The 13,395-nt window shown below is 42.1% G+C and overlaps 1 protein-coding gene across 3 annotated transcripts in view; it reads left to right on the top strand.

Annotated features, from left to right (window-relative positions):
• The window catches only part of ANKRD46 (ankyrin repeat domain 46), a 190,784-nt gene extending 177,590 nt beyond the window's left edge, over window positions 1-13,194 (top strand). Inside the window, exons 6-8 of one of the 3 annotated variants that reach the window (XM_057308122.1) lie at window positions 11,281-11,394; window positions 12,010-12,118; window positions 13,030-13,067. In XM_057308122.1, the coding sequence (XP_057164105.1) occupies window positions 11,281-11,394; window positions 12,010-12,118; window positions 13,030-13,052 (246 nt within the window). In that variant the 3' untranslated portion in view covers window positions 13,053-13,067. Of the gene's footprint in view, window positions 1-11,280; window positions 11,395-12,009; window positions 12,184-13,029 lie in introns of those variants that run through there. The other 2 variants (XM_057308121.1, XM_057308120.1) reach the window with 2 other exon arrangements.
• Window positions 13,195-13,395: the final 201 nt, after the last annotated feature.

Below are 13,395 nucleotides of genomic sequence, written 5' to 3'. Positions count from 1 at the left end.
GGAGGCATGATTCTGCCTACTGTACAAATTAAGACCTGAAAACAAGGTTTTCTCGTGAGTCGCCAGAAGGACAGTTGGCATTTGAAATACTGAATATCAATGATATTAGGTACTCCAAATGTATAAAGCAATGTCTAAAGTTCAAATATTTCCATTCCACGGACATGGAAAGGTAAGTCTCTCTGTAGGCTAACCCCTAACTTAGAGGCAAGAAATTTCATGAAAAGAATTGTGTGAACATTGTTCAAACTAGCTATTTTTGAATCATTCAGGAAGTTGTTCACATTGCTTAATTTGTATTTTATCCTCCCAGCAATGGTACAAATCATATACAGTATTACCACAAAAAAATCCCATAGAACTGATGTATTCCATATTCACAACATAAAACCAGAGGGCAAAAATTCTTTTTTTTTTAAAGATTTTATTTATTTGAGAGAGAGAGAGCATGAGCAGGGGGAGGGGCAAAAGGAGAGAGAGAAGCAGACTCCGCTTTGAGCAGGGGTCCTGATGTGGGGCTCGATGCCAGGATGCTGACATCATGAGCTGAGCCAAAGGCAGTTTCTTAACCAACTGAGCCACCCAGGTGCCCCCAAAGGGCAAAAATTCTTGTAAAGCATATTAAAATTAGTACAAGATTATCCTTTCCTTAACTAACAGGGAAGCTTTCTTCACAGTACTCCTGAGATTATCCCCTCCTTCCTTGAAGGCAATGCTTAGGCTTAAAGCTACCCAAATAGATAGATAATGGTGATAGAGTTTCCTGCGGATATATCATGAAATGAGGGGAAAAGGGTGAATTTTATGTTTTGTGAAATGTGGTATGAATTATATCTCACTAAAAATGTTACTAAAAATAAAGTTCAGAGAATCATACATGGTGGATCTGTCACAATTAAATAAAACAAAGCCCTTCAATAATAGTTTACGATAATTGAATATTTACTAAGGACCAGACTTTTTCTAAGTATTTCATATGTATTAACTCATTTGATCCTCACAATCACCCTCTAAGGCAACTACTCTTATCTGCACAAATACACTGATTTATCCAAGAACCCCAATAGTGAACCGCAATAGTGAACAGCAGAGCTGGGATCTGAACTCAAGTCATCTAACTCCAGAACTGCTCTTTCTACCCCACACTATTCATTCCCTTAACCACTGCACTATGCCCTACTGCGTCCTCGAATACATGGGAGTCCATTTATCTAGAAACCCAATTTACGTACTACTAGATATTCTAAGCAAAGAACCAGGATGGGAAAGTAGCTTAATATTGCACTCTAAATAGTTGTATGTTTTGGCAGAACTAAACAATATAATTAGCCTACTTTCAAAGCCTGGTTTGACAAAATATGAGAGGTTATAAAATAGAACAAGTCATCATAGATTAACACCCCCTCCCACCCAAGTTCAATAGGCATTTGTTATCCTGTTGTATGCTCTAGAATTTTATCAATAAGAAAAACAATGCAGAGAATTGTTATTATATTATACATCCCACAAACACTTCCTTGAGTAGTATAAACAAAGAAACTTGACATCAAGATGAAATATAAATATCTTCAATATCCACTTTGATATGTAATTGCCATTAGAATTCCTGTGTCATGAAAAAAAAATGTACCTTTTTCCTTTGTTTCTGTTTCCACTAAGCTAATCTGGTGGGGGAAAATTGAAATATATATGAGAAGTTAGGAAAGATTTCAATGGCATTTATTTTTGTCTCCACAAACAAAAGGCAGTATCTATCTGTTAAACAGGACACAAAGGGTAAGGGAGTAACAGTCCATGCTTTGTAGTGAGCTGAAATTTCTTTGCTCTTTTGTTTTAAAATTAGGCTCTTGGGGGTTTTGTTTGACTGACATTCAAAAACAAGTATTTTGTGCCTTATTAACTGCATAATCTTTTCAGAAAACTATGGTTCCACTTACTCTGAAAGTTTCCTGTATACAAGGTCAGAGCCTCATCTGTCTCACTCTATGCCAGGGTTTTTGTAGGATACCAGGCCTGGGAAGTGGGGTAAAACCGGCATCAGAAGAGCCAGGCGAGGGCTCCTGGGTGGCTCAGTCAGTCTGCTTTCGGCTCAGGTCATGATCTCAAGGTCCCGGGATCTAGCTCCCCGTCAGGCTCCCTGCTCAGTGGAGGGCCGGCTTCTCTCCCTCCCTCTGGCCCTCCCTCCTGCTTGTGCTCTCTTGTGCTCTCTCTCTCCCTCCCTCTCTTAAATAAATAAATACAAATCTTAAAAAGAAAAAAAAAGGAGAAGAAAAGGAAGAGCCAGGCAAATTGGCTTGGAGGTGTGCTGGAATTAAAATTCTAACTGCAAACACCAGCAGTTACAGTTTTAGCCCTGAGCAAGGTGTGTGCTCATAAGCTTCCCTCAAAGATGTGAAAAAGAAGAAAATGTGGCAACTAGCTGGTTACTGATCTTTCAGATCGCTCACTTACCATGGCTCACTTACCAGAACGTCAGGCTTTATCTCCACCAAACGGCCTTCCTACGTGTGTTCTACACTCCACCACCCTGCGCCTTGGTCCCAGCTGCCCAGGACCCTGGAGAAAATCTCCCCAACATACACACACATACACATTCTACACTTTTTCTTCTTGAACTCTCCACTGAAGTCATTTCATTTGAGAATATTTTCATTAGCTATCATGCATTCATTCATTCAGTAATTTTATTCAACTAACATCTACTCATTTAGAACCAAAACTATGGGCCAAACACTGCCAAAACAACCCTTAAATGACTATTTATTCGGGGCAATTTTGCAATTATGATAGTGATTGTGTCTATTTATATGGTAACTCTGTCCTGTTGCTTGATGAGGACCTGCCTGTTCTTTGTACCCTTAAGCACTCTGGACTCCAGCATCATTGGTACTTACTGGACTCTGTACTTCCTACTCAGTCTCCCAAGAGACTGCCCAGAGCAGCTATTCGCACCATGCCTCGCAGTAAGAGAAAGTGAATGCACTTTACCACACATGTCTGAGCCACACTAATCCAACTGACTTTTGACCCATCCCCCACCCTCCTCACCAAAACAAACATGGAATAATTATCCCCAAGAAGTAACCACATATTCCAATCAACTTTGGCCAAAACAGGAACCCTCAAGCCCAGAATCTGAGCCCTTTGCCTAAAAGACTCTCATTACCTGTAAGTTGAAACATGTCAGAATACAGAGAACAAGGACACGGGATTTGAATCCCACAGATCAGCTGTGACATCCCCGGGCGAGCCACAGCTTCGTGGACGTTCAGCGTCCTCGTGTGTAAGATGGAAATGTTGGTGCCTGCCTTCCGAGGCTTCTGGGAAGGAGGAAATAGGAACTGTACGAGAGGAGGCTGTGAAAACTGCATGGGCTTGCAAAAAAAAAAAAAAAAGCATTGACAAGCCTCTCTTGCCTTTCTCTGGCTCACTTACTGCCTTCCAAAGACCCCCAGTGCCTTCCTAATAAACCCAATTTTGCCTCAATGACTCAGACCTTTAATCTTTGCCTTTTGGCACTAGAATTTCAAATCAAACTTAACAAAAGAAAATCTTCACGGACTTTCTCCGAAATCAGTCATGCCTCAACCCCCTTGTGATCTGGCTTCCGTTCTCAGGAATATAATGAAGCTGTAGCCCTAAAGTTCACCTATGAGTTCAATTTGCCAAGTCTAAGAACTTTTTTCCTTATCAGTCGACTGGTCACTTGATGCTCTTGATCATTTTTTTCCCTCCACTCCTGAGACATAGCAACAGTGTGGTTTTTCTCTCACCTCTTCCCAGCACTCTTTGTCTGCATTTCTCTTTCCTTCTACCTCCTAATGGCTGCCATATCTAACGTCCTGACCTCCATCCTCCTCTTTGGCTCCCTACTCTTGCCTCATGGATCCACCCACCCTCAGGACTTTAGCGACCATTTTCTAAGCAAAGGACCCTCATTTGTAGCTTCAACCCCATCTCTCCTTCAGGCTTGCTGGTTGCTCCCACGTGACAAAAGCTTGACTGCAATAAAATTCATTATTTCTCCCCTAAACTGGTTCTTCTTTCTGCTTTCTCTCTCCCTCACCTGCCGTATGTGGTTAATCACCCAATTCTGGTAGTTCTTCCTTCAAAATGCCTTGTCCAAGTCCCAGTCATTTCATGGAGAGTGATGGCAACAGACCTCTTTCCATCTTGCATGCCTAGGGGGCTCTCCTTTTTGACAAAAGGGAGAGTTTTGATTTGTAGTTTAATTACACAAGAGCTTTTAAATATATGAAAATTGTTTCTAGGCAACAAATTTCTGCTAAGCATTTTTTATACATTATCTTAGGAGGAATGTTTGAGTTTATCATTCTCATTTGGCAGTAAAAAGATATAGGAAAAGATTACATAATAGGTGTTTCTCAGATCAACAGACTGGGGACAAGATGATTTCTCCCCAAAATATTAGTGGAATAGGTTTTCCAATTTTGTAAACCTGTGCTCAATTCAAACTGACCCCTGCCTCAAAGTGAGGCTCCACACATCCAGGTCTTAAAGGTGAGGTCTGTTTAACTCTTAAGTGTATAGGGACCCTGTACCTCCCCAACAGTCCATACCCAGCCCCCTACCCTCCCCCACACACCCCTATATTCCTGTCCAGCGAACATGCCAACCCCAGTGAAGCTTTCCCTTTTTTCCTGCCATGCACAAACCGCTGGTCTTCTCTGCTCATTGACAGACCACCTTCCTGGTGTTCTGCCGCCAAACCTCTGCTTTCTGCCCCAGTGAGAAGAAATATGCCTGTAGCTCCTAGTAGAACTTAGGACACCCCCAAAGAGTCCATGAGGTTTTGATACTGTCATTTTGCATCTGTCTTTTGATGCTTGTCCATATTTTAACATTTGCCTCTCTCGATTAGCCCTAAAAGGTAAATCATATGACTTTCAGCCTCTTTTTATTACTAAATACTGTGTCCAATAGATGATGTAATGCCACCTCTATGCCCCCCATCCCTGAATCTCAGGATGCCACCCCATTCTTCATGGGAAGTCCAGGCCCCCCACCACCACCCTGCCTGAATTGAGGTGAGGCTTCTCACAATCATGCTATCTGGTCCTGTGCACCCTGCTTCACTTCTCTTGAAGGGGATGATTTGGCCCCCCAAATCAACTCCAGTACTCTACCATCTGCTGCTCCCTTCTCTCCTTCCAGCTGCTTCCTCTGTTCCCCCCAGAGGGTCTTTCCAAAGCTCAAAGGACAAATTCAGCCCGATGACGTTGACCCTCTCTTTCAGAGTCTCTCATTATAGTCACACTTCACCTAAACTTACACAAAAAATCGTGGCAAAAAATGTCATGGTACTACAATGCATTCATTCTTGGGAGCTGACTCCATTGAATTAACTGAACGTGCCTGTCTCTCTGTGATGTATATTCTTAGACTATTGGTCCCTCATAGTCAACTTTGTGCTAGTCTTGTATTAAAAATTGCAGGCAGAGCTGCCAGAAGACCAACAGCAACATTGAGATGTAATTTACCAGCCAGCAACAAAGGGACTCATAGGGAAGGAAAACGAGAGGCCTATGGATAGACCTGCCCCCACATCAAGAAAAGCCTGAGTCAGAACAGACCATCCCAGGAGTGTTAACTAGGGCATTGACAGGACCAGTCTCCTTCCATGCTAATTCACAGAGATGTTTATGCCCCCGTCACCATTTGAAACATTCATTTATTTCTTTGGGCTTTGAGGTCTACGACCTAGTTTTCAGTTTACCTTTTCCACCTGGCATACAGCCTACACATTCAAAAGGGCAGAGCAATTCCATTTTATTTGAGGCAGAAAGGTCTTTCAGGACCACTCCTCAGAGTCAGCGGAAAGATTTCTTCTCTCTTCCTCTTTCATCTTTTCCCCATCACTCCCCACACAGCCTCTAGCACCCACTCACTGGCATAGAATCCTCCTATCAGCTCTTCATCCTCAAACATTATTAAATGGGGTTTGTACGAAATTAAAAGTGAAATAGCATGAGAGGAAGTACACGTTAAGTCTTACCAGTCATTTGCATTTTGTTGAAACTTAGTTGATTGTATCTCTTTCCCACTTTCCACAGAGCAAGTTTTAAGAAAGGAAAAAGAGCAGGGGCGCCTGGGTAGCGCAGTCGTTAAAGCGTCTGCCTTCGGCTCAGGGCGTGATCCTGGCGTACCGGGATCGAGTCCCACATCGGGCTCCTCTGCTGTGAGCCTGCTTCTTCCTCTCCCACTCCCCCTGCTGTGTTCCCTCTCTCTCTGGCTGTCTCTCTGTCACATAAATAAATAAAATCTTTAAAAAAAAAAAAAAAAAAGAAAAGAAAGGAAAAAGAGCAAATGGGTTGTGGACACTGAGGAGGTATAAAGGTCATGGAAAAATGTAGAGTCCAGTTGCCTATATCACAATCTGGCTAAAAGCAGGGTCATGGGTATCTCTCTTTTCAGTTCTATCATATCCCCTCAGTCCCATGTGATATTGAAGAGACAACTCTGCACCTCCATCACTATCTAAGAAATGAGAGGAAGAAAGAATAAATGGATTGCAAGTGGGAAGATAACACATGCCATAGGAGATCAAGCCAATGGTTTGGGGCAAGATGCTATTCCTTGAGTTTGGCCTTATTTTATTATTAGTCAATAACCAATGCCAGTTCATGTCTTCAACTGATCTTTGTTGGAGTTACAGGAACCAACTGATGCACAACAAAACATAGTGACTTCTGGAGGGAGATGGGGAAGGAGGAAGTAACCCCGTGGCCATCATTTTGGACCTTGAGTTTGTGTTGTGATGGAACCTTAAACCAGGGATCCCTGACATGTGAATAGAGAAACAATCTCATTTCAAGAATGCAAGCAGTTTTCAATTTCATAAGCAAGGAGAGCTAAAGGACCAGTCAGGACCAGCTACATCATTTGTAGAGCCCAGTGCAAAATGAAAATGCGGGACCATTGTTCATAAAGTCGTGAGGATGCCAGCAGAGCACTGAGACAAATACCCCTTCTAAGCATGGGACCCCAAGGAGCTACACAGGTTGCAGGCCCATGAGAGTGGCTATGGGGCCATTTAATCATTCATATGTGGAGCACAGACACTCTTCAAATGTGGACATGACTGAGGCATGACTCCAAGGAGCTGAAGTGCTCTGTTGAAGAATATGACTTTCATGAAGGCAGGAATGTGGGCTGTTTGGTTACCACCATGTCACCAGAGGGCGGAGCAAGTGCTCAATCAATATTTGTTGGCGAGCAAATGAATAAATGAACATGAAATGCTTTGTACGCAACAGACAACTGCATCATTACAGACTTTACTTCTGTTTGCTTCCATGTTTTCTGTGTAGGAAACTGACCTGTAAGTGCAGGTAAACCATTGCCTGTGCTTCTGGAAACATGAATATTCCTTAGGAAACATTCGCTCAAGAAAACTTAGGAGTGTTTGAGAGAATCTGAGCACAGATGGTACCTGGAGTTGAGAAGACCGAGCGTAGCCCCAGCTGGGAGCAAGCCCTTCTTGTCGCTAATGAAAGGAGCCCAGAGCCATTCATTCACCTCAACTATTGGACGCATTGGGAGCATGTCTTGGAACATTAGTAATAAACTATGTGCTTAAGACCAAGGGCACCAAAGTCAGACTAGCTTCATTATTCTCTGCTCCTGGACCTTGAACAAGTTACTTAGCCTTTCCATGCCTCAGTGTGCTCATCTATAAAAGGGAGGGATAACATAGTATCTACCTCACCAGGCTCAAATGAATTATATGTGCCAAGCACTTAGAATAGTGTCTAGAACAGAGTAAATGCTATGCAAGTATTTGTTGCTTCTTATAATGCTCTTTGGAAGACCCCATGGTCTGAGACAACCTTTAAGCACCTTCCCGGACAGTAAACATTGATGATGGGAATAGGAACAGAAGAGGAGGAACAGGCTCAAGGCTACCAACAAGCAAGTATGTGAGCACTTTTGTCCCCTCATCCCTTACCTTAGCAATTGCTGGAAACAACCAGGGAAGAAGAGTTCTTTATGTCATGGGGAGGGGAGAAGGCAGACAACAAGGACGGAAATTCAGGGCACCAGAGCTCTCATGTGATTTGACTTGTAAATTGAGGCTGGAAGCAGAGGGGCACGGTGGGAGTCCACATACCTTGATAGTTATGAGCAGGGGTCCTGGGGTTAGACTGTCTGGGTTCAAGTCCTGGCTCACCCATGGGTTCAAAGCTAATTTAGTGGTGCACCTAGAACCCAGCCCTTGGGACACCTGGGTGGCTCAATTGGTTAAGCATCTGCCTTCAGCTCAGGTCATGATCTCAGGGTCCTGGGATTGAATCCCTGCATCAGGCTTCTTACTCAGCAGGGAGCCTGCTTCACCCTCTGCCTATCGCTCCCCCTGCTTGTGCCCTCTCTCTCTCTCTCTCTGACAAATAAAGAAATAAAATTAAAAAAAAAAAAAAAGAACCCAGCCCTGAGTGATAAGCCTTCCTCTACAAGGCGAACGTTGAACTGGAATTGGTATTCTAAGTTTTTCTACGTTCTCACAGAAGACAAATCCTGTGTTTGGGTAACCAAAACGACTACTGACCCAACTGGCCACTATGTGCGAATCGCAAGGCTCAGGCTGGACTCGACTTCCAATTCACCCCCTTTGCCAGGAACCCTTGTCAGGGTTTAAGCTTAACACATATATTCAAAACACAGTTAACCAAATCAGTTACTATTTTAGTGTAAAGAAAACAACAACTTGGAAGAAAATTGTCATTTAACTAAAAAATAACAAAGTCCATGAATTTTACATATATTTTTGCAACTAGTCAAGACCAAGGAGACTGAATCTTGGAGGCTCTGGCCAGTCATACTTTCTTAAGAGAGTTAGGATCCTAGCAGAAAACAAAATATATTATCGTTCTTAGAAGGAAATGTTAAGAAATGCTCTGCCAAACAGAGATTGGAATTGAAAGATAGTGGTCACTCTCACCAATCATATATGAAGTTTAAAAGAATAGTAAAATAACAATTTTCACATGAAATCTTTGAGCAAAAAAAAAAAACAACCCATAAAAGTAATTTGAGACAGTTGTACAGTAAATTATCTCTGTGGTTTTAAAATGGAAAAAATAGATATATTAAAATATCTCCTATATGTAATTTAGATACAATTTACAATTTAGATGCAGGTTATAATTAAATCAGTAGTAAGAGATGTGAAATCTTTGCATTTGGAAAGCAGAAACGATTTAAAATTTACACAAGTACCACCAATTGTATATATATTCCTGATACATTCTCCAGGTTCCTGTCAAGAATCTTCCCAAGACAGGGATTTCTTTCCCTGCAGTATGGATAGATGAGCGCTGGACTGGGTCAGATACAGGGGTTTAGACTGCATTCGGCCACCAACCAGCTGGACCTGCTGGAATGATCTTCCTCTCATTCTCCTCTGGCAAGCCCCTGCTCATTTTTCGAGACAGCCCAAACGCCAGCTCCCCTGGGAAGCCTTCACAGACTCCCCCAGAGAATCTTTGAATTCTCACACATTTTGCTCATACGTCTTCTATAGTTTTTTAGCGGTTTCATAATTTTACTTGTTTCCCTAGCACCTAGTACAATACTTGACTAAATGAATGATTAAATTAATGAACAAGCAGTGTGCCTAGCCAATTCATATAACATCTCTGGTACTGCATTTTCTTTGTCTGTAAAAGGAAGACATCAGGCTATTTCTCAAGGTCCCACCTGGTTCAAATGCTCCTTATAAATACATATTCAGTTACCAATATTCTGCCCAGCCTTTTCCAGGGGTAGGGCAGACAGAGTTGCCTCTGGGGTTCTGCCCTATCCCCTTTGTACCCTCTCCATTCATCTGATTCCCCCACATATCCTGACTGTGACTTTTCCACAGACCCTTGCACTCAACTACTTGTCAATAGTGTCAAGGTTAAGACATAGAGCCTGGAGACAGACTGAGTTCAAACACTAGCGCTAGCACTAACTAGCTGTGTGACTTTGAGAATGTTAGTCAACCTCTGGATTCCCTAATTTTAAAATAGGGATGATAGTAACAATGATTCTACTTCCTGGTATGTCTAACACAGGCTCTGACCACTCAGAACGGATCCAGTCTTAAACAACCTGCATGGCTATACTGAGCACAGGCTGCCTCCCCCACCCCCGTCGCCTTCCAGTGTTGCAGCCATTGACTGTTATTTTTGAGAAGAGATCACATAAGGGCTTAATAAAAGATGCCCCCTCCCTAGAAACTTTAAATAAGGCCTCGGGAGTGGAACAGTTCAGATAGTTGAAGTCCAGTCGCAAAAAGGCTCACCATAAGACGGGTTTCCAAGCTCAATTGATTTTACTTTGGCAATGAATGACCAAGCTTTGGAACCACTCCTCCTGGTCTGTGAACAGCATAGATGTCTACTTATTATCAGAAAATAATATTACATGGTTTCTCTAGGCTTATAATTCTCCTATCATATGTGTAACTTAAGAAACAGTTATTTTTAATAACAGTATTTAATGTTAGAATAACACTTCATACATTTTCCTGTAAATTACTGCATAAGATTCTCACAAGCCCCAGGTGAGGTGGGTAGGGCGATATTATCTATCCCATTAAAAGAGTAATCACTAATTTGCTGTATCTGGGAGCATCTAACACATATGATTTTGGGCAGTTCTTTGGAAACTCACATAAATACTGATGAACTGGTAGTAGTCTCTGGGAAAGTGAGAGAGTAACTCAGATTTTCTTCATCAATTTCCTGGAATCTAATTGGAAATTGTGGATGATGTAAGAGTCTAAGGATAATAACTTATATAAAATGGATCTATAGCTTAGACATTGCTGCTGTCACAGATAATATATTACTTCACTCACTCCAAGAATATAAGGTAAGTGACTTTTGTATTTACAGAGCCAAGTAGAAATAGAAGCATACCAACCACATAGGTTAGTTACAGAATAACGGAGTAGAATCCCTCTGAACTACAAAGCTATCAGGAGCTCCGTAGACCATCTCTCCCATGTGGAGATGAGCATGGTGTTTGGTCACAAATGACAATCGTATTTGACTTGACAGAATACATGGTGCGGAAAGAATAATCTTCACCCAGCAGTTCACAATTGTAGTCCCAATCCTCTCTCACTGTTCATTAAATTAATACACCCTTGACTTTGAAGAGAATGCTTAACAATAATTAAAGCTGATGCCTTAAAAAATGTATGTTTGTGTTATTGGATATATGGACTAGATATTAATATGTAATAGCTGGATGGTCTGTCTTCAATTCTAGGCAAGTATTTGTTTGCTGGTAATCCTATTTGGTAAGTCCAGAGGAAAGGAAATGTGTCAACTCATCACTAAATGCAATTCCTGGGAAGCTTCCTTATTCCTGAGAGCAAGTGAGGTAAGCAATCTTTGTTTATTGAACAGATTGATGGAGTAACATTTTGGGAAAATTATAGGAGTAAGCAGATGGGAAATGGGCAAAAAGCCACATGGGTAAGAAAAATCATGAGTTTTCACCGCAAAACTATAAAATATGAAGGAAAATTCTTTGGGGAACCCCATGGGTCACTTGATTCAACAACAGTGATTTATTTTCCATTCAGCAAGGGATCTAAACTTTGAGAGTACAGGGTGTTTTATGACATATGGCTCTCAGCACCAGCTGTGACAGAAAAAAAAGAGCTGTTGATAGAATAATTCTGACTAAGATAATGAGATCCTTAGCTGGCTGCATCTAATAGCCTCACAGGAAATTTCAGGATGGAAGTCGGCCAACAAGCCCATCTTCATTTGCCCTGTCCTTTGAGTTGGCACAAACAGTAGACACTTATTTATTTCTCTGAAAAATTAATTCCTTTTTTAAAAAAACGTAATGGAGTCCTTTCACATGATAGTCCAGCCTATATTTCAAACCAGATAAAAGCTTCAAAATAACTTTCTATCTTGCTGACTTATTCCATCTCATCCTTGGCCTCATTATGTCATCCTGGGTGTTATGTCGTGACTACTGAAGGTGGAGAGACTGGTCATACTAGAGCCATTTGAGATGGGAGTGCAGGAGAGAAACGGCGCACAAGAGCTCCCTCTCCACATAGAGAAGGGTCTCATACAGCAGGCTAAGGGTAAGCCATACAAGCCACACATGCTTCTAATTAGGAGTGCTATAGATTGAATCTTTGTGCCCCTCCCCGCAATTTCGTATGCTAAAATTCTAACCCCCAACATAATGATGTCAGAAGGTGGCGCCTTTGGAAAGTGATTAGGTCATGTGGTCCAGGTCCTCATGAATGGGATTAGTGCCCTTATAAAAGAAGCCAAGAAAGCTCCCTTGCCCCTTCTGCCATATGTGGTTATGGGGTCAGCGGGCACTCAATCTGCTGGCACTCTGATCTTGGACTTCCAGCCTCCAAAACTTTGAGAAGTAAGTGTCTGTTGTTCATACGCCATCCAGTTTATAGTATTTTTGTGATAGCAGCCCAAATGGACAAAGACAAGGAATATGGCATAATCAGATCTGTGCTTCAAAAAAAATCCCTCTGGTGACGATATGGAGGACAGATTGGAAGAGAAAGATGATGGACTTTGTTGTATCACTTGGAAAATTCTGTAGAAGGGCTGAGGGGAGAAATGCTGAGAACCTGAATTAAGACAGAGGCCCTGGGGATAGAGAGAAAAAAACAAATCAGCACACTTAGTCATCAGGTCCTGTTCATTTTCTCTCTGAAATCTCTCCACCAATTTAATCAAATGTCCCAGTAATGTCCTTTATAGCATTTTGTTGTCCTGCAGTAGGAGATGCAGTTCAGGATCACGAATTGTGTTGGGTTGTTATGTCTCTTTAGTCACTTTTAATCTGGAACAGTTCATCAGCTTTTCATTGTCTTTCATGACATTGACATTATTTTAAAAGTACAGGTCAGTTCTTTTATAGACTGCTTCTTAATTTGGGTTTGTCTGATGTTTTCTCATGATTAGATTCAGGTTATGCATTTCCAGCTGGAATACCACATAAGCAATGTCGTGTCCTTCACAGGGTCACATCTGGAGGCCACATGATGTCTGGCTGCTCCTCACTGCTTATGTTCATCTTGATCACCCGGTCTGGTTTCTCCACTGTGTAGTTACTATTTCCCCCTTTGTGGCCAGTAAGCAATCTGTGGGGAAATACTGCAAGGCCATCTGAATGTTCTGCTCTTCAGGGGCACCTGGGTGGCTCAGTCATTAAGCGTCTGCCTTCAGCGCAGGGCGTGATCCCGGAGTCCTGGGATCAAGCCCCACATCGGGCTCCCTGTTGGGAGCCTGCTTCTTCCTCCTCCTTCCCCACTCCCCTTGCTTGTGTTCCCTCTCTCGCTGGCTGTCTCTCTCTCTCTGGCTGTCTCTTTCTCTCTGTCAAATAAAT

Source organism: Ursus arctos, unplaced genomic scaffold (genome assembly GCF_023065955.2).
Source record: "Ursus arctos isolate Adak ecotype North America unplaced genomic scaffold, UrsArc2.0 scaffold_6, whole genome shotgun sequence".
NCBI classification, from domain to species: Eukaryota; Metazoa; Chordata; class Mammalia; order Carnivora; family Ursidae; genus Ursus; species Ursus arctos.
Note: the sequence above shows the minus strand (reverse complement) of the source record. Positions and strands in the feature narration are given on the sequence as shown.